This window comes from Apostichopus japonicus, chromosome 9 (genome assembly GCF_037975245.1).
Source record: "Apostichopus japonicus isolate 1M-3 chromosome 9, ASM3797524v1, whole genome shotgun sequence".
In the NCBI taxonomy this organism is placed as follows: Eukaryota; Metazoa; Echinodermata; class Holothuroidea; order Aspidochirotida; family Stichopodidae; genus Apostichopus; species Apostichopus japonicus.
This window is the reverse complement of record NC_092569.1, coordinates 6600044-6625507: the sequence shown is the minus strand read 5'-3', so window position 1 is coordinate 6625507 and position 25464 is coordinate 6600044. Positions and strand designations below refer to the sequence as shown.

The 25464-nt window shown below is 37.6% G+C and overlaps 1 protein-coding gene across 1 annotated transcript; it reads left to right on the top strand.

Moving 5' to 3' along the window:
* The first annotated feature begins 1609 nt into the window (after nucleotides 1-1609).
* On the top strand, nucleotides 1610-24025 carry LOC139973109 (uncharacterized). The gene is made up of 15 exons (XM_071979538.1): nucleotides 1610-1809; nucleotides 2940-3027; nucleotides 4034-4128; nucleotides 4838-4971; nucleotides 5506-5604; nucleotides 6410-6562; nucleotides 7023-7181; nucleotides 12641-12754; nucleotides 13079-13312; nucleotides 15038-15196; nucleotides 16391-16489; nucleotides 17358-17769; nucleotides 18651-18890; nucleotides 19962-20095; nucleotides 21295-24025. The coding sequence occupies exons 1-15, from the start codon at nucleotides 1740-1742 to the stop codon at nucleotides 21436-21438; spliced, it is 2334 nt and encodes a 777-aa protein (XP_071835639.1). The 5' UTR covers nucleotides 1610-1739; the 3' UTR covers nucleotides 21439-24025.
* Nucleotides 24026-25464: the final 1439 nt, after the last annotated feature.

The window sequence follows — 25464 nt, the reverse complement described above, 5'->3', positions numbered from 1 at the left end:
GTTTTCATTGGAGGTGCAAGGTCATTATATGTCAATAGCTGAATATGTGAATATGATATTTTTAAGTGGTAGGCGTATTTTTAACCAATCACGAGTTAGTATGTAATATCCCATCATAGTGGTATCCCTTATCGATCTGCAGTAAGCTTTGTCGCAATCACCCAGCCTGCTTGTCATATCTGCATTATAAATCTAATTGGAAGGTCTCTTAATGACTTTTGTTGATAATATATTTAATTAATTACCTTTCCTCTAACCGATGTCACAGGGAATCCAACATTGTAACGTAATAGAATTCACTACTATTCATCATTTTATAAAATAAAATACTGTAACGACACGTCAAAGCTTTTTTTTTTGTCGTTAGCGTTAACAAGTATTTTCTCCAATCAAATGTTAAAACTTGGGTTGATTCTTTACAATATTTGACGCTTTACGGGAATTGTTTGTTAGATAAAACCTTGTAAGGGGTGTCACTTGTTTGATTTGTGAACAACTGTTAAGGGGAACTCTCTCAATTTGCCCGATTTTGGACGTCACTGAGAAGGACGTCTAGGTCACGTTCCAGGGGCCAAAAATGTTAGGTGTGGTTAAATCTTAACCAGCACGCATGTCGTATTTAATCGTGTTTTATTGGTTGGTGGTTGTAGACTGGGCGTGGCTTATGTTTCTAATAGGGTTAAGTGTAGGTTCACACGTTGTAGGTATAGGGAGTAGTTTCTGTTGAAAAGCAATTGGGATCGGAGTTAACAAGAGGCGAACCATTCTGACCATGAGTTAGGAGAAGAACGAGTCATCTATTTGCGAAAACAGTGGTGCACCAGCCCAGGAAGTCGGATCGGACGCCGAGTACCAAAACAGTCTAGAAGACCAGGTTTAACATTCCGTCGACTGCACCGTCGTTCACCATTCCGCCATCTGCGCCGCCGTTCATCATTCTGCCAACTGCGCCGCCGTTCACCATTCCGCCAACTGCGCCTCCGGTCACCATTCGGCCAACTACGCCGAGGGTCAACCCCAATCTTCAGCGCCGAAGTCTATCGTTCTGCCCTCCGTGCCGAGACCCGCCATTAGTAATGTACTGTGTTATATTGAACTTCATCGACTTCTGAGCATGTGTTAAAACATGGTTTCGTAATTTAATAATTGCCTCTGTAGTGCACTACCACTTTGCACCATCTTTACATGTATATAGATCGTAAATAAACGTTTTAAACTCTAATATCTCCCGTCGACACTCGACAGCCTCATTCCTGTGTTCCCGCATTTCCTCTCTTCCTTGCGCACACCACCGAGGACGGCGCGTTACAATACATTGAAAGGGAATTTCTTGACGGACCCAACAGGCTGACAAGATGGATTGAGACTGTGAATGGAAAATCTTTTTTGCTTTGTCACGGTGAAGTGATGACAAATATGTACTCCTGTGATACGATGCTTGGTTAATATTCGTTTTTCTTGCATGGTTTAAACATTGACATACAGAGCGAATCATCCACCCGATAATGGACGAATTATCGAGTTTGGGTATTGTCGGCGTTCCATAGGTCTAAAGCATGTGTTCGTGTATGCCAAGCCGTGATGTTGCAATCAACGCATTGTCCGTCCAATGTGAATTTTTGTGGTCCGTACACGTACAATATCTACTTATATCACATCTGTGTTAGTGTTACTGTATCTTCTACAGACCGTAGGAGTGGAATTATTACTTTGAGGTTAGTACGACAATTTAATCCAAGATGTCGAAGACAGTTAAGAGAAGAAAGAAGAGGGATTTCGTCAGTAAAGCGAACCACAGCATGAATCCTGGTAAGAACGGTTGATGCTATTAAAAACTCCTTGCCTGGACGAAATAGTACTTGGTTAGGCTAGGCCTAACACTAACAGTAACACTTAGCAGTTTGGCACAACTACATAGCGTACCGAGCTAGTACTCAGTTCTAGTAGGCCCTAATTGTACTAGAACTAGTAGTAATACTAGTGGAACACTAGTAGTAGTAGAACACTAGTAGTAGTAGTACTAAGTAGTACTGTCAGCCTATGTAGAAATGCTAGTAGTATAGTAAAGGCTTCATAATTGGAGAGGGGGCTAAAGCGCTTTCGAGGGCTAAATCTCTGCGAAAACAACTAACAAAGTGGCTATTCTTACGACTAGTCGTAAGAATAATTTCCGACTACGCATGCGCAGTTGCTATTTATATGACCAGGAGTACTATTTTTACGACAAGGAGTAACAATAATTTCCGGTTAGGGTTAGGATTGAGGTTTAGGGTTATGTTAAGGGTTAGGGTTACCCCTACTACATGCGCAGTTGCTTTATTTACTTTCCTGCGCTTGAATTCGCCTTTGTCGTAAGAATAGCTTATAAATAATTGTTACGACTAGTCGTAAGAATAGCCACGGCCAACAACTAAGTCCATGATCACTGAGAGGTTGACAAAGCTTTCGTCCCCCCCCCCATGTGAATACCGTGACATCCTTTCGCTCCCAAATTCATTCCACGTTTAGAGGGTGTATTCGAAATTTATAACAACCCCCTCACCGGGCTCATTCCCTTGTTTTAAAGGGGCAAGGGGCCCGTCAAGCAAGTCAGCTTTGCCAATTTTACACCCATTGACTTTGCACGTAAAGTCTGTGATCACTGAGAGGTTGACAAAGTTTCGGCCCCCCAAGGGAAAACGCAACATCCTTTCGCCCCCAAATTTATACAACGTTTAGAGGGTGTAAACAAAATTTATTACAACCCCCTCACCGGGCTAATTCCCTTGTGTTATATGTTACATGCTGAATTCAATACATGTGCAGTTTTTAGATGTTAAGGCTTGTCAAGTTTCAGTAATTTCTCACCAATTGTCTAAAGTTAAGTGCTGTTTTGAAGAGCACATATATGTTGCTGCTATGTTACATTTATTCATACATTCATATTTCTTTTACCTCAGATCGCCCAAAGGGTGCAGGTGGCAATAATGCAAGAGACAAAGCCACCATTAAGAGGCTGAGGATGTATAAGTCAGGGAAGCCAACCAGGTACTCTATTTTACCTTCTAAAATATAAAAGGAAATGATTTGCTTTAGGTAAAAAGAATATTGGCAAGTGTGAGACATATTGCGATGTTACTGTTTCAGAAAATTCCAGACGTTTTCCTTTGGTTTGTATTAGTTACAGATCTATTTGGCATACTCTAGCGTATTACAATGAAACACATCCAAGGAAAGGTCAACAAAACATACCACAATTGTCATACCAAAATGTCATCATTCTGCTGGAGGTGACACTGATTGTTCTGTAAAACGATGAATTGAAACCACAAAACTGTGAATTGGATTATTCAGAACTCTAATTACTCTATATTTGCATTGTTTTTTATATGAATTATTTTAGGGGAGTCCCACTGTCTAAGTTACTGTCACTGCTAAGTTGACTTATACACCATCATTTATGTAAGTAATCTATATCATTTATTCAAGTAATCTATCATCTAGATATAACAGACTTAAACAAATTAATCGTGTGCAAAATAAGTGTAACAAAAATGTTGGGACTGCTATTGGTCTGTACCACTTTTTTTCTTCTTTTTTTCTGCAACCCAATGAAATTTTTACTAAAGAACAAGAAAGCTAATGGTCTAAGAAATCAAAATAGCATGATTATTTTTTTTAACAACTTTCATTTCACCTTTTTGGATGGACATACCAATATTCTGACCTCTGTGACACAAGCTTGTGACCAGCCCAGGCCAAACTCAATTGTGCATGTACAGTATGAGTAGTAATAATATTAATCCCACAAGACACATGCTTAGTCTCTTGTGTTTGCTCACAATTATACAAATACACACCCTACGACCACACCAAAACTTGTAATTGAAATTGGTTTCTTCTGAGTATCATTGACAAATATACAGTATGTACACAAAGAGTGGATGGCCATATCTAACAATGTTTCATCTACCTTTCCTTTGTCTATTGTGAAATATCTTTTTGATTCTATTTATTGATATAATATGTATATTGATTCTTTTTAAATCAACAGAGATAGGAAAGGAAGAATTGTGCAAGCTGCCCCCTACCAGAATAGATTACCTTCAGGGACAGTAGCAAGAGTGGAACCAAACAGAAAATGGTTTGGTAAGATTATTATTTTACAGATTTCTGGTTGGTACTGATGTCTGTCCAGTAAGTCTGGCAGTAAGAAGGCAAGTCAAGAACACACTGTGACTGAAGCATCACTTAACTGCATTTTAATTTAGCCACTGTTTGTCAAGGTGACCTGTTTAATAGTTAACCTGTGAAGAAGGTCCTGCTACCATTGGACTGAAGTGTTGGGCCCTCTAACTTTTACCTGTGTATAATTTGGCAAAGTCTCAAAGATAACCAGAAATATGCCTGTCAAATAAAGTGCTGTTGAAATCTGCACCAACTTTTTATCAATTTCCTAAAAGTATTCAGTATTAAGTTACCATTTTTATATAATTTAGGAAGGAAAGCTGCAGGCATCAATTGTTCTAAATGTACTAATGTAGGCAGTAAACCCGGAAAGGAAGAACCCCATTGTGCCTGATTTTTCCTCCCCCCCCCATCCATACCCTCATCATTTCCATTCATCGACAAACCTTGATTTATGTACAAATGATGGTACTTAGAAGTATACAGCCCAGGGTTCAGGACTTTAGATTGTACACCTCCAGATGCTCATACTGTCAACTAAGCTTCCACACCAGAAGTCATATCTTAGTGTGTATTTGTAGAATTGGTACATGTATGTATGTGCTATTGTGTTTATATATTCATTACAATGCATTCACAGACTGAAATGATCCTTCTTCAATCTTTAAAGGAAATACCAGAGTGATTACTCAGACTGCTTTGCAGACCTTCCAAGAAGAGATGGGTAAAGCATTGAAGGATCCTTACAAGGTAGTCATGAGGCAGACCAAACTACCCATCACACTGCTGCAGGAGAGAGCAAAGGTAACCACTACTCATAGCCATGACTGTGGAAGAACTTGTGTGGGGTTCCCCCATCCACCACACTCACCCCTCTTAACCCCCCCCCCCCCCCCTTCAAACACAGAGAAATAGTGTAGCTCATCATTCCAGGAAGTAATCAGGGCTTAACAAATGAAAGTAATATATATATAGGGAAGTTAATATATATATGCCTTTAGCTTTTGGTAGACCCTCCATCCTGCCCCCATTTCTGTTCCTCCACTTCCCCATTCTCTCCCTCAGTGAAGGGGAAAGAATGATGATTTCACATGCTGAGAATAATGAGGAATAATAATGATGATAATAATAATAATAATATGTGACTATTATATACGTGACAATCCTCCAAACAATCCATGAAGATACAGGCATTATTCCAAGATGATCAGAAAGGGACTTATCTTCTTATCTACCACACTTTCACTTCTGTGTGACATTTAAATGAAATCTAAAAAATAAATAATTCCAGATGTGTATTATTTATCATTAATTGTTGATTGTTTTTTTCATTTTCAGCATCAAAGGGTTCATGTCTTAGATACAGAGAGTTTTGAGACAACATTTGGACCTAAGAGGAAAAGGAAGCGAGTGAATTTAAAGGTGGCAGATATTCAGGTGAAGATTGTGTTGATATGACTTAGTCCTATTTGAATGAAATCAACTTCCAATGAAGACCTAGTAGTGGATGTTTGGTTTCAATTCTAAACTTGCTTTGCTGGTTTGAAGTCTGGACACATTGTTGCATAATGAGTCGTCCCATATTAAAGCAAGCAACCTGCTGTCACTATTTTACTCATCCCATCTGTTATGTAGTCTAGTCACATGTTGATCAATCAAAAGTACCATGTTTGAACTATTGGATGTAACCTTGGTGAAGCCTTTTATTCATTTAAGTTTTTGAAAGCTGATTTTAAGGTTTAGAGCTTGTCGGTTCTTTAATGTTTGAACAACCGAGTTTGTATGCATCATAACTTCTATTACCCTGAAAATACACTTGAATGTAAACTTCCCCCTTTTTTGTTGTGGTCCATCAATGTTTACAACATTGAAAAACTCTTTGAAAATAAACAACAATACTACACCTACCACACTTACATAGCATATTAACCTAGCCTAAGGTACACTGCATACAAGAATTGCTGTTAAAAATGGTTACTTTAAATAAATGATATCATAAATATCATGGTATTGCATTATTGTGGATATAGTTTGCACAGGCTATTGCTCTATTAACTTGAGAGAATTTCATGGGAACTGGAATAAGAATTATGGTAGATAACATTTGGTTTAACTCGATTTGTGTTTGAATATTCATAGTACCATGTGTGTTGCAAGCTTTTAAATCATGTACATATTTAGCTGCATTTTTGACAGCAGACTGTACTCTTAATTCTAACGTCTCTGTAATGTTGTTCTCCAGGATCTGGTCAGCTCAGTGGAGAAATCCCACGATTCGTACAGTGAAGAGAAAGATAGTAACATCGTTGTGGAGTATGATGGCTTTAAGGATGCAGCAAAAGAGCCAGTGATGGCAGCTGGACAGTCCAAGAGAATCTGGGGAGAACTTTATAAAGTAAGTCTTAGTTTACTCTAGAATGTTCCTAACATTTTGTGCCTTCTGTAGAATCTTCCTAACATTTGTTTATAAAGTACGTCTTAGCTTACTGTGGAATCTTCCTAACATTTGTTTATAAAGTAGGTCTTAGCTTACTGTGGAATCTTCCTAACATTTGTTTAGAAAATAGTTGTCTAAGCTTACTGTAGAATCTTCCTAATTTGTTCTAATATCTTTCTATTTCAGTTGTCATCTTTGATTCTTTGCAGGTGTGATTCTGGTATCAGCTTTTTCCAGTCTTAGGCTGGAGTTATGTTCAGTATTCAGTTGTATTCTTTTAAAGGAATATTAATATATTTCTTTAATATATTTCAAGCAAGGTGATGGCAATTCCTTTTTGCCGACGTAGAAATAAATTTATTCCCAAGCTAGTCATGAAAATAGTAATTTGGGTATTTTCTATTTTTTATTTTTACAGGTTATAGATTCCTCAGATGTACTTTTGCAAGTTTTAGATGCCAGAGATCCAATGGGAACAAGGTCAAAGTTTATCGAAAATTACCTACGGAAAGACAAGCCTCATAAACACCTCATGTTTGTCCTGAACAAAGTGGATTTGGTTCCTACATGGGTTACGGTAAGTTTAAATCGATACCAGAATTTTTTTGGGTGAGAAAGAAGTAAAGATAAGAGTTTAATGGACACAACCCCAACCATCATTATTGATTTCTAAGATACCCAGATGCTAATAGGACACACAAACTCAAACATTGTTATTGACTTGTATGATACCCCAGCTGCCTATAGGATACACAAACTGAAACGTTGTTTTTGACTTGTATGATGCCCAGATGCTTATAGAAGACACAAACTCAAACATTGTTATTGACTTGTATGATACCCCAGCTGCCTATAGGATACACAAACTGAAACGTTGTTTTTGACTTGTATGATACCCAGATGCTTATAGGAGACACAAACTCAAACATTGTTATTGACTTGTATGATACCTAGATGCTAATAGGACACACAAACTCAAACATTGTTATTGACTTGTATGATACCTAGATGCTTATAGGATACACAAACTGAAACGTTGTTTTTGACTTGTATGATGCCCAGATGCTTATAGAAGACACAAACTCAAACATTGTTATTGACTTGTATGATACCCCAGCTGCCTATAGGATACACAAACTGAAACGTTGTTTTTGACTTGTATGATACCCAGATGCTTATAGGAGACACAAACTCAAACGTTGTTTTTGACTTGTATGATACCCAGATGCTTATAGGAGACACAAACTCAAACATTGTTATTGACTTGTATGATACCCAGATGCTTATAGGACACACAAACTCAAACATTGTTATTGACTTGTATGATACCCCAGCTGCCTATAGGATACACAAACTGAAACGTTGTTTTTGACTTGTATGATACCCAGATGCTTATAGGACACACAAACTCAAACGTTGTTTTTGACTTGTATGATACCCAGATGCTTATAGGACACACAAACTCAAACGTTGTTATTGACTTGTATGATACCTAGATGCTTATAGGACACACAAACTCAAACATTGTTATTGACTTGTATGATACCTAGATGCTTATAGGACACACAAACTCAAACATTGTTATTGACTTGTATGATACCTAGATGCTTATAGGACACACAAACTCAAACATTGTTATTGACTTGTATGATACCTAGATGCTTAAAGGACACACAAACTCAAACATTGTTATTGACTTGTATGATACCTAGATGCTTATAGGACACACAAACTCAAACATTGTTATTGACTTGTATGATACCTAGATGCTTATAGGACACACAAACTCAAACATTGTCATTGACTTGTATGATACCTAGATGCTTATAGGACACACAAACTCAAACATTGTTATTGACTTGTATGATACCTAGATGCTTATAGGACACACAAACTCAAACATTGTTATTGACTTGTATGATACCTAGATGCTTATAGGACACACAAACTCAAACATTGTTATTGACTTGTATGATACCTAGATGCTTATAGGACACACAAACTCAAACATTGTTATTGACTTGTATGATACCTAGATGCTTATAGGACACACAAACTCAAACATTGTTATTGACTTGTATGATACCTAGATGCTTATAGGACACACAAACTCAAACATTGTTATTGACTTGTATGATACCTAGATGCTTACAGGATACACAAACTCAAACATTGTTATTGACTTGTATGATACCTAGATGCTTACAGGACACACAAACTCAAACATTGTTATTGACTTGTATGATACCTAGATGCTTATAGGATACACAAACTCAAACATTGTTATTGACTTGTATGATACCTAGATGCTTATAGGACACACAAACTCAAACATTGTTATTGACTTGTATGATACCTAGATGCTTATAGGACACACAAACTCAAACATTGTTATTGACTTGTATGATACCTAGATGCTTATAGGACACACAAACTCAAACATTGTTATTGACATGTATGATACCTAGATGCTTATAGGATACACAAACTCAAACATTGTTATTGACTTGTATGATACCTAGATGCTTATAGGACACACAAACTCAAACATTGTTATTGACTTGTATGATACCTAGATGCTTATAGGACACACAAACTCAAACATTGTTATTGACTTGTATGATACCTAGATGCTTATAGGACACACAAACTCAAACATTGTTATTGACTTGTATGATACCTAGATGCTTATAGGATACACAAACTTAAACATTGTTATTGACTTGTATGATACCTAGATGCTTATAGGACACACAAACTCAAACATTGTTATTGACTTGTATGATACCTAGATGCTTATAGGACACACAAACTCAAACATTGTTATTGACTTGTATGATACCTAGATGCTTATAGGATACACAAACTCAAACATTGTTATTGACTTGTATGATACCTAGATGCTTATAGGACACACAAACTCAAACATTGTTATTGACTTGTATGATACCTAGATGCTTATAGGACACACAAACTCAAACATTGTTATTGACTTGTATGATACCTAGATGCTTATAGGACACACAAACTCAAACATTGTTATTGACTTGTATGATACCTAGATGCTTATAGGACACACAAACTCAAACATTGTTATTGACTTGTATGATACCTAGATGCTTATAGGACACACAAACTCAAACATTGTTATTGACTTGTATGATACCTAGATGCTTATAGGACACACAAACTCAAACATTGTTATTGACTTGTATGATACCTAGATGCTTATAGGACACACAAACTCAAACATTGTTATTGACTTGTATGATACCTAGATGCTTATAGGACACACAAACTCAAACATTGTTATTGACTTGTATGATACCTAGATGCTTATAGGACACACAAACTCAAACATTGTTATTGACTTGTATGATACCTAGATGCTTATAGGACACACAAACTCAAACATTGTTATTGACTTGTATGATACCTAGATGCTTATAGGACACACTAACTCAACTATCATTATTGATTGATGTGATAGAGATAAATATCATGAACAACGTCCGTTTGGGCGACATCTCAAATCGAATGTTCCTTAACTCACCAGGCTGAAGACTTGATCAGTCTTATATGACATCATCAAGCCACATGTGGTTCCTTTCTATTATGGTTGTCTTTACAATGTATATTTTCTGTAATGTTGAGTGAGAAATTTTTCAACCATTTCAGCCAGCATTTCGACTAGTGCTGTGCCGTTTACATGTTTAAACGTGTAAACGAACGAAACATCGTTTAAACGTTTAATAAAACCTGATGAACGTTTAAACGAAACTATAATATCAACTGAAAATTAAATTATTGGCAAAAATCGATAATCAATTCCTGTGTGTATTTTGTCTACTACGCAAAATAACAACACAACTTACGATCAGTCGAATCATAAACTGCGAACGTAATCCTACTTTTGTCCCCCCCCCAATGTATCCGGCGATATGAATGGCTTAAATTTGAACGCTGTTATCCTTTTGTGAAAACTTCCTGATTCGCGGCACAAGTGTACTTTAGATCGAGCTGACAGCGGCGGCGCAGATAAACCAGTCAATGCATGTTCGATTGAAATGATTACAATCCCTGTCCATCACGTTGAATTCTCCCACCAGACAATACCGGGTCGAATACTCGACTTGGTAATAGTTGTTCAAATTATACATGATCAAAGAAAATGTATCGATTGGAGATTGTAAAAAAAAGTCTGAAAATCAGTAGAGAAATTACCAATTGTGTACGAAAAGTAAGTTGGTACACCTTTCAAATTTTACGAAAGATCGAGCAAAACACTTTCGAAAAATTCACGCGAAACTGGCATATTGTGCTAAATGCAACTAATGTCATGTAAACAAGGCTCTAGTACACCTATTTATGAATAAACCGTAAGACCACATCTGGTGTTAAGCGGGGGGAATAGAAAGTACTTTACAGAATTTCCAAAAATATGGAAAAAATAATGTCCTACCATAGTTAAGTGTATAGCAAATAGCCTAACCACCTCGTCGGTTACGAATCTCACGTAACTACAAAAACACCACTAATTGTATTTTGCGAACTTGACGTTTTCTACAAGAACATGGAAATAATGTTAAGCATTAGTTAATCATGCCGTGTGGCCTAAAACATATTTTATTACAAGGTTTACTTTCATAATGATGGCCATAGCTTGATATCTTGTGCTGCGTGTATGGTATGACTGTGCCTCGTGTATCATGGGGGAATACTCCATGAAACGTTTCTTAGAAACGTGCCAAAAATGTTAACAAACAGGTGTTAGACAGGGCATGAGCGCACAGTTGTTTGGCAAGGTACCTGGGAAAATTCTGAGCACATGTACAGTATCCTACCGTTGTATTTAAGTTGGGTTAAACCGTACTGCAGTTGTAAGCTGATGTACGTTTAGTGCGCGCTATTCATTGTTAGGCAGTCTAGAAACGGGGCTTTGCCGAACGTTTTTTGATTCATAATATCGGAGGTTCTGTAAGTTAAACTTTCTAAAGATTGTAAGACAGATTAAATCTCTTTTCATTTTATAACATAATATAGCTACTCTAACTTTTCATTTAAAATTTTTCATCAGCTTCGTGACAATTTAAATTTAAAAAGTTGTCAGTATTTTGCATCCTCAACTGCGATTTTTTTTATCGCCAGACATGCAAAAATTTAATTTTCATTTTCCGGGGTCTTTGCCCCACCAGGGCCCTAGGGCGGTCCCCTGGACCCCACGCCTTTATGCTTGCACGCTACGCGTGCTCGGCGTTTCGCGTTTAAACGTTTAAACGAACGAAAAATCGGCCGTTTAACGTTTAGGTTTTTAAACGAAAACTCACAGCCCTAATTTCGACATTGCGTTACCTGGCATCAACATTTTGTATTTGTCTTAATCTAGCCAGCCCAATCCTATTATAATGCAATAAGTGTTGAATCTCCTTCAAGGGCACACAGAGCCAACTATCATTATTTATTTATGTGATAGAGGTAACTGTCATGAACAACTTCCCCAAACAGATGAGAAAAAACTCATTCCATTTGGAGATATCATAGATTGAATACTCCTTAAGACACAAGGCTGAGACTTGATCAAGTCTAAATATGACATCATCAAGCCACATGGCTTCATTTTGTTTCTTTCCCTTTATTTAATACAATATTTGTTTGCCGTGATAGAGATGGGTTTTGCTGAATTTAAAGTATTCAAGTTTTTAACATGACCTAGAGATTATTACAAGCAGTTTCATTGTCAACAATGTCAACCTTTTACTTTGGAAGAATGAAAAGAAACACAAAGGGAGAGTAAAATGTATCAGATCTTAAGATTTACAACTCACAGATTTACAAAATGGCTGCTCCCAGACACAAAATTTTAGGCTAAGGATATCTCCCAAACAGAGTTAGAATTTTTGTTAGCTGTTTGTTGTTCTCTCAAAAGTATGACTCAAAAGTCAAACTCGACACAATTATGTGTTGACATAGGGAATGCATTAATTTAGAATCATGACATCCGCAAAATCAAAGTATTTATTTGTCTTATTCCTCCAGAAACGTTGGGTTGCCATTTTATCATCCGAGTACCCTACCCTTGCATTCCATGCCAGTGTCAAGAATCCTTTTGGCAAGGGAGCCCTCATTCAACTCTTAAGACAGTTCTCAAAGGTGGGTAGTTATGTTAAGGGTACACTTTATAATGGTGAATTCACAGCGTGTATCATTATGTAATTATGTATTCATAATATCAAGTTTCATAGTTACATCATATATGCCAATTTAATACTATGGAAGTAACATATGTAACTGTTTGTGTAAACAATATAATGCAGGCCTTATAATGATTTATGATTATTAAGGAATCAATAAGCATACTGTGGCAGTGAGACTATTTATAGAAAATAGATCAATAAAGAAGATAAAATTCATCTTTTCATTTTACTCTTAAATTTGCATTAAGATCTTGACTTTTTATGTTTGTGTGTTTTTCAGCTTCATTGTGACAAGAGACAGATCAGTGTTGGTTTCATTGGATACCCTAACGTTGGTAAGAGCTCTGTCATTAACACCTTGAGATCTAAGAAGGTCTGTAATGTGGCACCCATCGCAGGAGAGACAAAGGTCTGGCAGTACATCACTCTGATGAAGAGGATTTACCTCATAGACTGTCCAGGAGTTGTGTATCCAACCGGTGAAACAGAAGCAGAGACTGTTCTGAAGGGTGTGGTGAGTCTGGTTTTGATAATCTGTCAGAAGTATATAGCTGGTACATTCTAACAGAGTATGTAGCAGGCATAATCTATCAGAAGTATATAGCTGGTACATTCTAATAAAGTATGTAGCTGGCATAATCTATCAGTATATAGCTGGTTCATTCTAACAAAGTATGTAGCTGGCATAATCTATCAGAAGTATATAGCTGGTACATTCTAATAAAGTATGTAGCTGGCATAATCTATCAGTATATAGCTGGTTCATTCTAACAAAGTATGTAGCTGGCATAATCTATCAGCATATAGCTGGTACATTCTAATAGAGTATGTATCTGGCATAATCTATCATTAGTATATAGCTGATACTTTCTAACAGAGTATGTAGCTGGCATAATCTATCATTAGTAAATAGCTGGTTCATTCTAACAGTATGTAGCTGGCATAATCTTTTGTTTCGTTAGTATATAGCTGGTTCATTCTAACAGTATGTAGCTGGCATAATCTATCAGAAGTATATAGCTGGTTCATTGTAACAGAGTATGTAGCTGGCATAATCTATCATTAGTATATAGCTGGTTCATTCTAACAGAGTATGTAGCCGGCATAATCTATCAGAAGTATATAGCTGGTTCATTCTAACAAAGTATGTAGCTGGCATAATCTATCAGCATATAGCTGATACATTCTAACAGAGTATGTAGCTGGCATAATCTATCATTAGTATATAGCTGGTTCCTTGTAACAGTGTATGTAGCTGGCATAATCTATCATTAGTATATAGCTGGTACATTCTAACAGAGTATGTAGCTGGCATAATCTATTATTGGTATATAGCTGATACTTTCTAACAGAGTATGTAGCTGGCATAATCTTTCATTATATAGCTGGTACATTCTAACAGAGTATGTAGCTGGCATAATCTATTATTAGTGTATAGCTGATACTTTCTAACAGTATGTAGCTGGCATAATCTATTATTAGCATATAGCTGGTTCATTGTAACAGTACTAGTAAGTAGCTGGCATAATCTTTCATTAGTGTATAGCTGGTTCATTCTAACAGAGTATGTAGCTGGCATAATCTATTATTAGTACAGTATATAGCTGATACTTTCTAACAGAGTATGTAGCTGGTATATTGCAACGTTAGAGTATGTAGCTGGCATAACTTAATAGAGCGGTCTGCAAAATTTTAGGCCTTTGGCCCAGGATCTTCAACGAAGACTGAGCCACCACCCACCCCTCAGAATTGATGAACAGAACCTAACCCTATAGTACCCTAATAGAGGAGTAACTGTTACTGCAATGCTCTAGCAGCACTGCTTTAGCTTAGGTACTGTACTAGAGGCTGTACAGTAGCTGTTATGCTGTTTACACAGAGAATATACAATGCAGGTTTCTAGTCATTGCTATGCCTACAGTGTCTCAGCATGCACTTTGTTTTTTATCATATTGGTCATTTGTACGTTTATCATGCAATTATAAGTGCAGCATGAAGCGTTGCTACTAATATGCTACATTTACATGTCAAAAAGTAATGAAATGCATTACATAAGTTGAACTTACCTGCTTACATGCTGTAATACCTCACCTTATTCTGTCCATGCATTTGAATAGATAAGTTTGGAGTGTGTGGTTGTAAGCTATCTGATCTCTGACTACCACTGAGACTGGTGAAGCTATGCACACTGTACCTATATTTGTGACATGGTTTTCTCTCTATGACCTTTAACCCCTAGGTAAGAGTTGAGAACATTAAAGCTCCCGAAGATTACATCACCGATGTTCTAGCGAGAGTCAAGCCAGACTACATGAAGAAGACGTACAGGATAGATGAATGGAAGGATACGGAGGACTTCCTGGAGCAGTTAGCAGCGAGAACTGGCAAACTGTTAAAGGTATGCTAGACAACCAACTGTAGGAATTAGAATGATTTAATAGGATTCCCTCATGCAGAATGAGCTACGATCACTCTAATGCAGGGGTGGGCAACTTTTTTGAATAAATGGGCCAGATATAAGGAGTGAATAATTGAATGGGCCGCACCTAACCAACGACCTGCTGTTGATTTCAAATATTTGATTCCGAGGGCTTTCAAGCAATAGGTGTGTGTACTAAATCTGTATTCACAAAAACAGAATGTCAATACAGTACAGTTGATAATTAATGGGGATGATAGGCCTACCTGACAGCATCGTTAGTGCCGTTAAATTCTAAGCAACTAGCTCGTTTCTGTGATGATGTAAAATAGATTGAGTTTTTTTCTTTTTCTTGAGACATCTCACAGGCTGCAAAAAAATCACTGGCGGGCCTCATGTGGCCCGCGGGCCGTAGGTTTCCCACCCCTGCTCTAATGGCATGTTAAAAAACCCTTCTCAATAGACCAGATGAAAGCAAGGTATGCTATTTAATAGTAGTTTGCTCTTATTTGGAAGTGTGTATGTTCTAGTGAGTGATCAATAAATATTGAAATGCAGCTGGGGCAGAACCTATCTTGAGTAGAGGCTATTGTACAAACAATCCAGGGAGGGCAGTTTAAATGTTTTACTTTTTAAATTTAAAGCAGGTAATTCATGTTTAGTTTGATACAGTACTTCACTGAGTAGTTTAATTCAGAAATATGATATTTCTCCTGTCTCCAGTACTCCTCAGATGGTAATAACAAGTCATGACTTATACACCCAGTCACCAAAATGAAAATTCTTCGTTAGGTTTGTGATATTTTCACCGTAGAGATTTTGCAGTGCTTCAAGTCAAGAGAGTTACTGGTAGTGGTGACCTCCTGACTCAAGTCAACATCAATATGATGTGGCTGGTTACAACTTAAACCGAGCACCCTTGAACTGCGTTAAACACGGTCGATCTGTCGCTAGTAATTCGATTAAGTTAACCAAATAACACAGCAGAGGATATTTTGAAGGTCGTGGCCACAAGTTCAAATCTATCGTGTGGAAGAGAAAGATACGATAGTAATCAACTGGTTTTGAAGATGTTAGGCTTATTGCAAAGGAAGGTGCTCATAACAGTTACTGCATACCAACTGCCAGTGCTCGATAATACATGTAAGTGGTTTAATTATTTTCAATATGCAGAAAGGAGAACCAGACATTTCAACTGTTGCTAAAATGGTCCTGAACGACTGGCAGAGAGGGAAAATTCCTTTCTTTGTGAAGCCACCAAACTGCGAGAGGGTGAGTCATCATTGAGACTTGTGTTGGTACTTCATTGTTGATGTTATTTGACGTTTAAAATATGCAGAAACCAAATCAAAAGCATGTGGGTAAATATTATCATCATTTGTACCTATTAAGAATCTAAATATTATGATGAGTACTTACAGTACTAAGAAAACCTTATTGTATCTTTTGATTTAGAAATAGATCTTTTAATTTAGAAAGAAGAGGAATTTGTTCATCATGATTTGATTGATTCACTGTATGTATTTTAGATCCTCCTGCGAGCAGGAACTCGCGAAGAAGCCATCATTGGCTTGTCAAAGTCGCAAGCTGACCGAAGTCAGTCTCTTAGATCCATATTTAACGTCCATGATTTTGAGTTGTCAATTGTCGACAACTCTGTAACTGGACGACATACGTTAATCTTGGAGTGACTAAAATTGAGGACCTTATTATTGAAAGGCACCGGCGTTAACCACTGAGCTAACACTCCTATTAGAGTAGATGGCATAGAGATGAGCTTTCTTGGTTCTTGGTGTCTGTTATTCTTTAAAGTGGTAATCACATTTTAGTCATTCATTAGACATAGGGTGTGACTTTTCAACTTGGGGGGGGGGGGGGAGAATGAGAAACTGGTGGTTGCAAAATCCTTTTCTTTCTTTCCGTTTTAGCTCAATAGTTGGTATAAGTTCCACCCACTCCTCCATCATCCCCTTCTAACCTGTCTGTTTCATAGTTGCAAGTCTAATTATGCTGTACTAGTCTCACCTACTACATACAACATCATAACCTGTGGTACTGAGGTAACATGGATAGATAGGTTGATTCTGCAACTTTCATAATACAGTTTTCATCTTTAACCATCATTTTTAACCATGATCAGGAAGCTCCAAAAGATGAAATCGTACCCCAAATAACCGACTCTGCTGCAGTGACTAAGGACACTGGCACTAGCTCATCCAATGAGTCTGCTGTTGAACAGTCGTCCACCGCCAAAGGAGAAGAGAACCCCGCATCCACCAACATAAAGACGATGACGATACGAAGGGTGAAGCAGAACTGGGGCGACATTAAAGTAGATCCCCAGTTTACAGGGGAGGACTTGGAGAACACAGATGATGAAGGAGATCTGTCTCTTGGTGACGAAGAAGTCATTGAAGAAGATGAGGAGTTGAATAAGGAGGAGGAGGAGGTGAAGGATGAGGTTGGAGAGGAAGGGCAAGCTGAGGGAGTGAAACCTGAAGAGATTAAAACAGAGGAAAGTGATCTTCCAAAGGAGGCTACTCCGAACACAGGTAAATATTACAACATTGGTGGCTGCAAACATATTGATTGGTAATTTACATTGTACATATTAATTTGACACTTGAAGTAATGGGACACTAGACTTGAAGGCTTTTGAGATGTTTGTATAGAGGTGTTGAAGGGGTATTTACGAAAATTTATTTAGATTCAAATTAAAGCCAAACACATTGATATATGCTGATAGGTTAAATGTCAATTTTTTTTTATTAAATGTTCTCTGCTGACAAATGTCTCAAATCTGTAAGTATTTCTTGACTCTTATATTTTCCGTTTCCCTTACCTATTGTCATTGCTGGCATCATCCAATGGAGATGAATTGACAATACAGATATAAACTAAATTGGTACTCACTTCATGTTACGGAAAAGCTTCAAGCGACAAGTCTTAAGGGTACCCATTGAATTTACAAGGTGAAACCATATTATTCCGTAAATAATGTAATCCTGATGTATACTTGTTTATTTAATATTAATGTCATGGTCATGGACCAGGGGGAGAATCCAGGGATGTGTGTGTCTCACATGATGAGCAAAATATCTGATGAAGAGAGGCTGTTACACTCAAAGGTCTTAATTCTTGTTACATTGCTTCTTTTGCTCATCTGGGGACAGGCAGCTGAGGGTGATAGTTTTGTGTGTATCATACTAGGTTTTTTCATATAAGTCTGATGGTATGATTTTCAAGTAACTTTATTCGGATGAAAAGATGACATTTTTCTTGAAAAAATGTGGTGAAAGGTTTCAAAATACGTAGACAGTCCTTTCTACGGGAATTACTGCCCGGTCGTTTACTCCTGTTTTGAGTTTGATGTTTTATTCTGTGATACGTAGCAAATCTGTTTTTGCTTCTCCCTATTCTACATAATAATCAGAGAGAAGCAACAGCCCTGTGGATGAAGATGGAGAAGTTGCCTCCAAAGATCAGACAGAACCGAAGAAGCGGCAGTACGCCCCGGGGATGAATGTGTCGTTCGGAGCCAGAGCTTTCTTGAACATGAAGAACCAGAAGACTTTAAAGACAGTGAAACGCCTCAAGAAGAAGGAGACGGAGAAAACAACCAGCCCCAAACAGCAGCCGGAGAACCTGACCGAGAAAAAGAAGAAAAAGAAAGGTACAGTAGCACCGTTAAACGTCGTTGGTCAGTCTTCTCTGAAGTTAGGATATCGAACTGACGAACATGAGAAAGGCAACAATCGTTAATGTGCAAAATTAGTGCTTTGTAGATCAAAGAGTTCTAAGAGATTGTCACCAGACATTGACAGAGGATGCATGGTACCAGAGACCAGAAAAAAAAGCCTTAGTCTTTACAATTTGTGGAACCAGTGACGGACCTTAAAATTCCATTTCAATACTTGCCAGTTGTTCAGTTCTGTCAGAAGTAAACCATCACTTTAAAAATATTCACTGCTATTGGTCGGATCGAGAAATCAAAATTGAAAGCTTGGTTATCGGACCACCAAGCAACCGACACTTGTGTATAGCTAGTTTGCTGTAACTATGTGACTAAGGAACTTAAATTGATAGCACACCATTTCCTTGTTCTGTTGGGGTGGATGGAATAGGTTTTCAACGTACTTATAACAGTTTGGTGAAGGGCATATAAATTTAAGAAACAAGACAATAAACACCTAGAGTTTGGCAAACAGGAGCAATGTTGGAACTGTTTGATACATTCTTGTGGAGAATTCAGTTTCATTGCAAGTGTTGGTGAAAATCCACCCATGAAAATATTTTGTTTTGACCTTGTACCACCGTGGCTCATTAAGTGTCATGTGATGGTCATATTCCTGTGAGTAAACATGAATATTGAATATTGCATCATTGTGATGATTTGCCGTAGTGTTTTATCAACACTCTTTGTTGGAATGCCATAAGTGTTTGATAGCAGCTTCAAGTTTTTTGAAAAAGTGGTGAAATTTTAATTTGGTTATATCCCAGCTATAAACAAGATGGCTGTAATCACTGAAAACTGATCATTTTGTATCATAGAGATTATTCAAAGACTGGATTTTAGTCCCAGACTTCTCTGTTTGTATGTCATGTAACAACAGAATGGATAGGTAACGTTTGAGGTTTTTCTTGTTCATCAGTGTCTCCAAAATAGGCTTGACAAATATTATTAGAGTTATCATTTGTTTTAAATTTTGATTATGTTCCGTGAAACTGTCTCTCCTCTGTACAGGACTTGAATCATTCGTTCCAATGTCAAATGATGCAGAAGATGAGGACACTCCACCAATGTCAAAGAAAAAGAGGTATTTTGAGGAGAACGAACCAGAGGGAGAAGGTTCAGGGAAGAAACTTACATCTAAGCAGGTAAGAGAAACATAATCCACTATCTTATGTTAGGTAGAACTTACATCTAAGCAGGTAAGAGAAACATAGCCAATCAATACACTATCTTATGTAAGGTAGAACTTATACAGCCTTTGGAAATATCAGTGCTCTCATTTTGTATTTGCTTTAAAACTGTTTCTGTACTCCGTTTGAACTATCAGAACAAATTCCATTACCTTGTAGAACTTGCATATCAATCAAGCCTTTCTTTTGAGTAATTTTGCAAGCATTGTTGCAATTCAATTGCCTAGCATCTTTAAGCAAAACTACACTCACTGTAAACAATCTTTTAATTAATACTGATGGGAATTAATGAAAGTTTGGGGGTTTGACTGTTTTTGATGTAACTAAAACCAAAACAAGAATTGATAGACATTTCATGACATGTTTCTTGTTAATAAACACTTTACTGGCTTGGGGTATCACTTCTGAAAGCTGTCTTTTCACAGTTTGGTTGTAGACACTCAAAAGAAAAACAATGTTCCAAAATGCAATCCATCAAAAATCATACCAGGAATGTTGAAAATATGAAAAAACAAATGCAGAGGTTTGGGAAGGACTTTATGTGAAAGGCATTGCTATTCTCAGACACAACACTCATTGAATCAAATTGAAAATGTTTGCAGTTGACTGATTTTGGAGAGAGACATATAATAGTAATAGTATACAGGGATGTGCTCAGGAATATTTGAGTGCCGGGCAGATTGTGCGGTAGTGTGATCCACACTCTGGGAGAGGGATCTCATGGGTGGGGTATCCCCCTCCCCACTGGAAAAATTTTGCACATGAAGTGTGCTTTGGTGGTGCTAGTTTTCCTATTCTGTGCCATGTTTTCTCCCAGATTTTGGTTATGGTAAAATTTGTTAAATTATCATCAAAAAAGTGCTGGGCGGAAATGTTTAAAATACTGTGCGTGCTGGGCGGCATTCAGAACTGATGGGCGCAGCCGCCCGGTGCCGCCCAGTGTGAGCACAACCCTGAGTATAGATCTCTTGATGAGTTCAAGGATATACAAATAATGTATGAATATTACATGACATACACAAAACAAAAGCATTGATGTTAAAGGAGCCTTAAAATACTTTCAAACTCCACATCATGTATATGCTGTTTGAAGTAATGTTTTTGTTTTTGTTAAATACAATATTTCTGTTGATTGCCCATTTTGATATTTTCAGAGGAGGAAGAAAGAGAGAGAAGCCAAACCAAAGAAAGTTGGTCAGCACTATTATCTAAAAGTAAACGTCAAGAACAGGAACAGAAACAGGCAATTACAAGAACTGGTGGAGAAGAGAAGGAAGAAGAAGAAGCAGACAACATAATAGCAAGTCATCTAGTAGCTGGAGGAGTGTCTACTGGCTCATGGAATCAGAGCCCAGGCACCATTCAGCTGAAGGAGTCCGTCGTAGTCTGCTGAAATTCATCCAAGTTCAGCTGAATGAATCCATGCTATCTCTGCTGCAGGGTTCATACTCAGCTGTTGGGTTCATACTCAGCTGATGGTTTCATACTCAGCTGTTGGGTTTATACTCAGCTGTTGGGTTCATACTCAGCTGTTGGGTTCATACTCAGCTGTTGGGTTCATACTCAGCTGTTGGGTTCATACTCAGCTGGTGGGTTCATACTCAGCTGTTGGGTTCATACTCAGCTGGTGGGTTCATACTCAGCTGGTGGGTTCATACTCAGCTGATGGTTTCATACTCAGCTGGTGGGTTCATACTCAGCTGGTTGGTTCATACTCAGCTGTTGGGTTCATACTCAGCTGTTGGGTTCATACTCAGCTGGTGGGTTCATACTCAGCTGGTTGGTTCATACTCAGCTGTTAGGTTCATACTCAGCTGATGGTTTCATACTCAGCTGTTGGGTTCATACTCAGCTGGTGGGTTCATACTCAGCTGTTGGGTTCATACTCAACTGGGGTGTTTATACTCAACTGGTGGGTGACTACAGGTCCATGCTCTGCTGGATGGGGCGGGGGGGGGGGGTGGTACAGGATATTTGTATCTAAGCAGATTTTCCTCCATGGGACAAGTAGCAAGACAGACTAAAAACTGCTCATAGATACATAAAATACCAGAGAAATAGAAAACAGCAGAATATTAACCAAAGTATATTGCTAGAGGTTTGTGAGCAGAACCAGATGGGAACACACAAGGCACACTCAGTAATTCAGCTGCCCTACTGGAGCATTAGAGTTATATCCAAGACATTTAATAGGATTCAGAGATGGTTGTATCCCAAGATTCTTGAATGGCTTTCTCTGGACAGGTCATACAGGTCTGTACATCATCAATGGTCTCTTGTATTTCCTCTCAGACTGTTTTACTATAGACATGTGCAAGTATACTAGTAACATCATTTCTATCTCATGCAATAATTTAAGGCATAAAAACCCACTTGGGGATTAATTTTCTTTATAAATGAAAGTTTGTATCTGTGCTTATTGACATGCCTCACAACCACTGGTACCAAGTAAACTTTCCCTATGCCAATGCATTGTTATATCAGTTTGTGGTTTCCACCCCGGAAAACTTGTGATTATGAATTACAATTATATTATAAATAGGCTGTGCTGCTTACTTGTATTATTTAATGATATTGCCAATCACCTACCATCTATGACAAAAGGTGGGCAGAATTTTACCTGTTTCAAAAGTAGTTGTTAATAAGATCAGTTTGTGCTGAATCTGACCACTGTATGAAAGTACTTTCTCTACTGTACGGCTTTTGATAACTTACATTTTCTCAACTGTGATGTACAATTTGATTGATTCTCTGTAGATAATATTCCAATGTATGATAATACAGGGATGTGCCCAGGATTTCCTGAGTGCCTGGTATAACGATCGCCGTCCTGGGGGAGGGGTTTTGAAGGTGCCCAGATGCCAAATGCTGGCACTTGTGTAGCTTTTTAAGCACATACACAAGTACTAGTTTTGCTAACAATTTACATTTTTACATTTATTTTTAGTGAAATATATTACGTAGCCTACCTGGTAAAAGTTATTAGTTTGTTTCAAAGAGATTTTACAAGGGACCAATTGAGAGCCGTAAGTAATGTCTCTTGCATGTGTAACTGATGCATTATTAGTCTGTATGATTTTGGCATAGGCTAGGCTCAATTAATGTTGAATATATTGTTAGGAATGTCAGGTTTTTAGATGAAAATAGTGTTGGGCGGATTCACAATTTTTAAGACAGTGCTGGGCGGTAATTTTTAGTGCTGGGCCGGGTCCCCCAGCATGGGCACATCCCTGATAATATTATCTGTGTTATGTCAGCATCAATACTCTCTGCTTAAGGTCAGGCATCATCTGCATTTACATAAAGTGATACGCCAGGGGCTGAAGTTGATTGCTTCAAAAAAGAATCATGGAACTCTTCTGCATCTGTGGTATGTAATATTTTTCATTCCCATGTAGTTTTCAACTAACAGCATGGACTATTTTTCGCTGCCATATAATGGTGTTAAATTGTCTGCCACTGGAATATCTTTTAATCATGCAAGTTAGATCAATAAGAAAGCTGTTCGTTTGTATCGGTAATTTACGAAGAAATCAGTAATTACCGTTCTAAACTTCGCAATTAATGTCAATGCCAATTCACTTTTAAGTTTGCAAGATTCTCAAACAACAGTATGCAGAGTACAGGACTAGTATTCTTTTGTTAGGGCCAATTGTTCAATTTCTGTTGATACCAAACATAGTTTGCCCTCTCAAAATGTTGCTTCTCATTTCCTAGTCATGATTCTGTTCACAATATGGTTAGTCATCATATTATGTACCTCGCTAGATATCAAAGTTTGTTGTATAAGATGTGTTTACATTATCAGGACATTTCAAAATGGGATTTATTTATCACTCTGACAATTTCAATAAAATATCTGCTACTATATGCAAAAAGTCAAAACTTTTGTGTCGATGTAATTTCATATCTCTGATTTGTGGGTTACTTGCACAAAAGAAATTGATTAAACTTGTCACATTGACAGACATGGAATCCATAAACATTTGGATGGGTTTCTCAGGTCATAGAAATTGGAACTTTAGTCTTAAAGATTATATACCTTGATATAAGTATGATGCAATATCTAGTTAGAAGAAGTGTGTACAGTGTGTAATATCAAGCAAAACCCTCTCCATACCTAAGAGAAAGTGAAACAAGTCCTGTCAATGAGATTACACACTGCCCCACCACCCCCCATCCCACCACCTCCCCCATCAACATTACTGCCCTATTTCTCCATTCCACCACTACTCCATCCCCAATAATGGCAGGACTACTGAAGGCCGAGGGGCCAGTGATGTTCATGATATATTGTTTGTGAAATGAATTGATTATTGGAGGCTTTTGCTGGTGTTTTTATTATCACTTAAGTTTGGTGGAAATGACAAAGTAAAAGAACACATATGATATATGAAATACACTTATCTTATTTATTGAATAAAAGGCATGATACACAGACCTTGTGTGGAATGAATACAACTTACAATAAATGTAATACTAGTGTTGCCAAATACACACCCCATACATGGTGCAGTCCCTAGCTGTGTGTTTGAATAAAGTTACAATAAAAGTAACACTAGTGTTACCAATAACACACCTCATGCATGGTACACAGACCCTGTGTGGTTTGAATACAACTTACAATAAATGTAACACTAGTGTTACCAGTAACACACCTCATGCACATCTCAAAGGATGATTGTTGGCATGGTTCTTTTCCTCATATGTCATGGTCTAACAAAAAGTGAAAACTTGGTCAAACCATAGCAGTCTTCTGTCATTCTACTCAGTTTGGTGTTGCATTTGAGAAAGTGATCTCATCGACTATATATTAGATTGAATAGTCTAGTTAGTACTTATAATTAATGATATTCACATGATTAAAAGGGTAATATTCTTAAAAATTCAGAGTGGTATCAAAATACAACCTGAACTGATAGCAGTCGTTTTTATTAATGGTCTACAAGATTCAAAATTTATTCTGTGCAAACTTAAAGGCATTGAAGACTCGCCCCAAACAGCGTTCTGCCCTGTGAAAAAGTTAACTTTCCGTTGCTTGCAAGTGAAGTTTTCTTTTTGTCGCTACAAAATGCAGACAGTAATGAAACGTGATACCTTGTTATCTTTCATCTGGATATCTGGACCTGAGATGTCCATCGCTGCTATGTACACTGTGTTAGAGGTATTGACCATAGCTGTATGTATTGACTGTACACTAGTGTCTAATTACCAACGGTAGCAAGCTGTGTGTGTATTTTCTGGGCTCAAGGGGGGTGTCTAATACTTTTCACCTCAGTCGAAACTAGGTCAGATTACCAGCATGAGACGTTACTTTGTGCGCG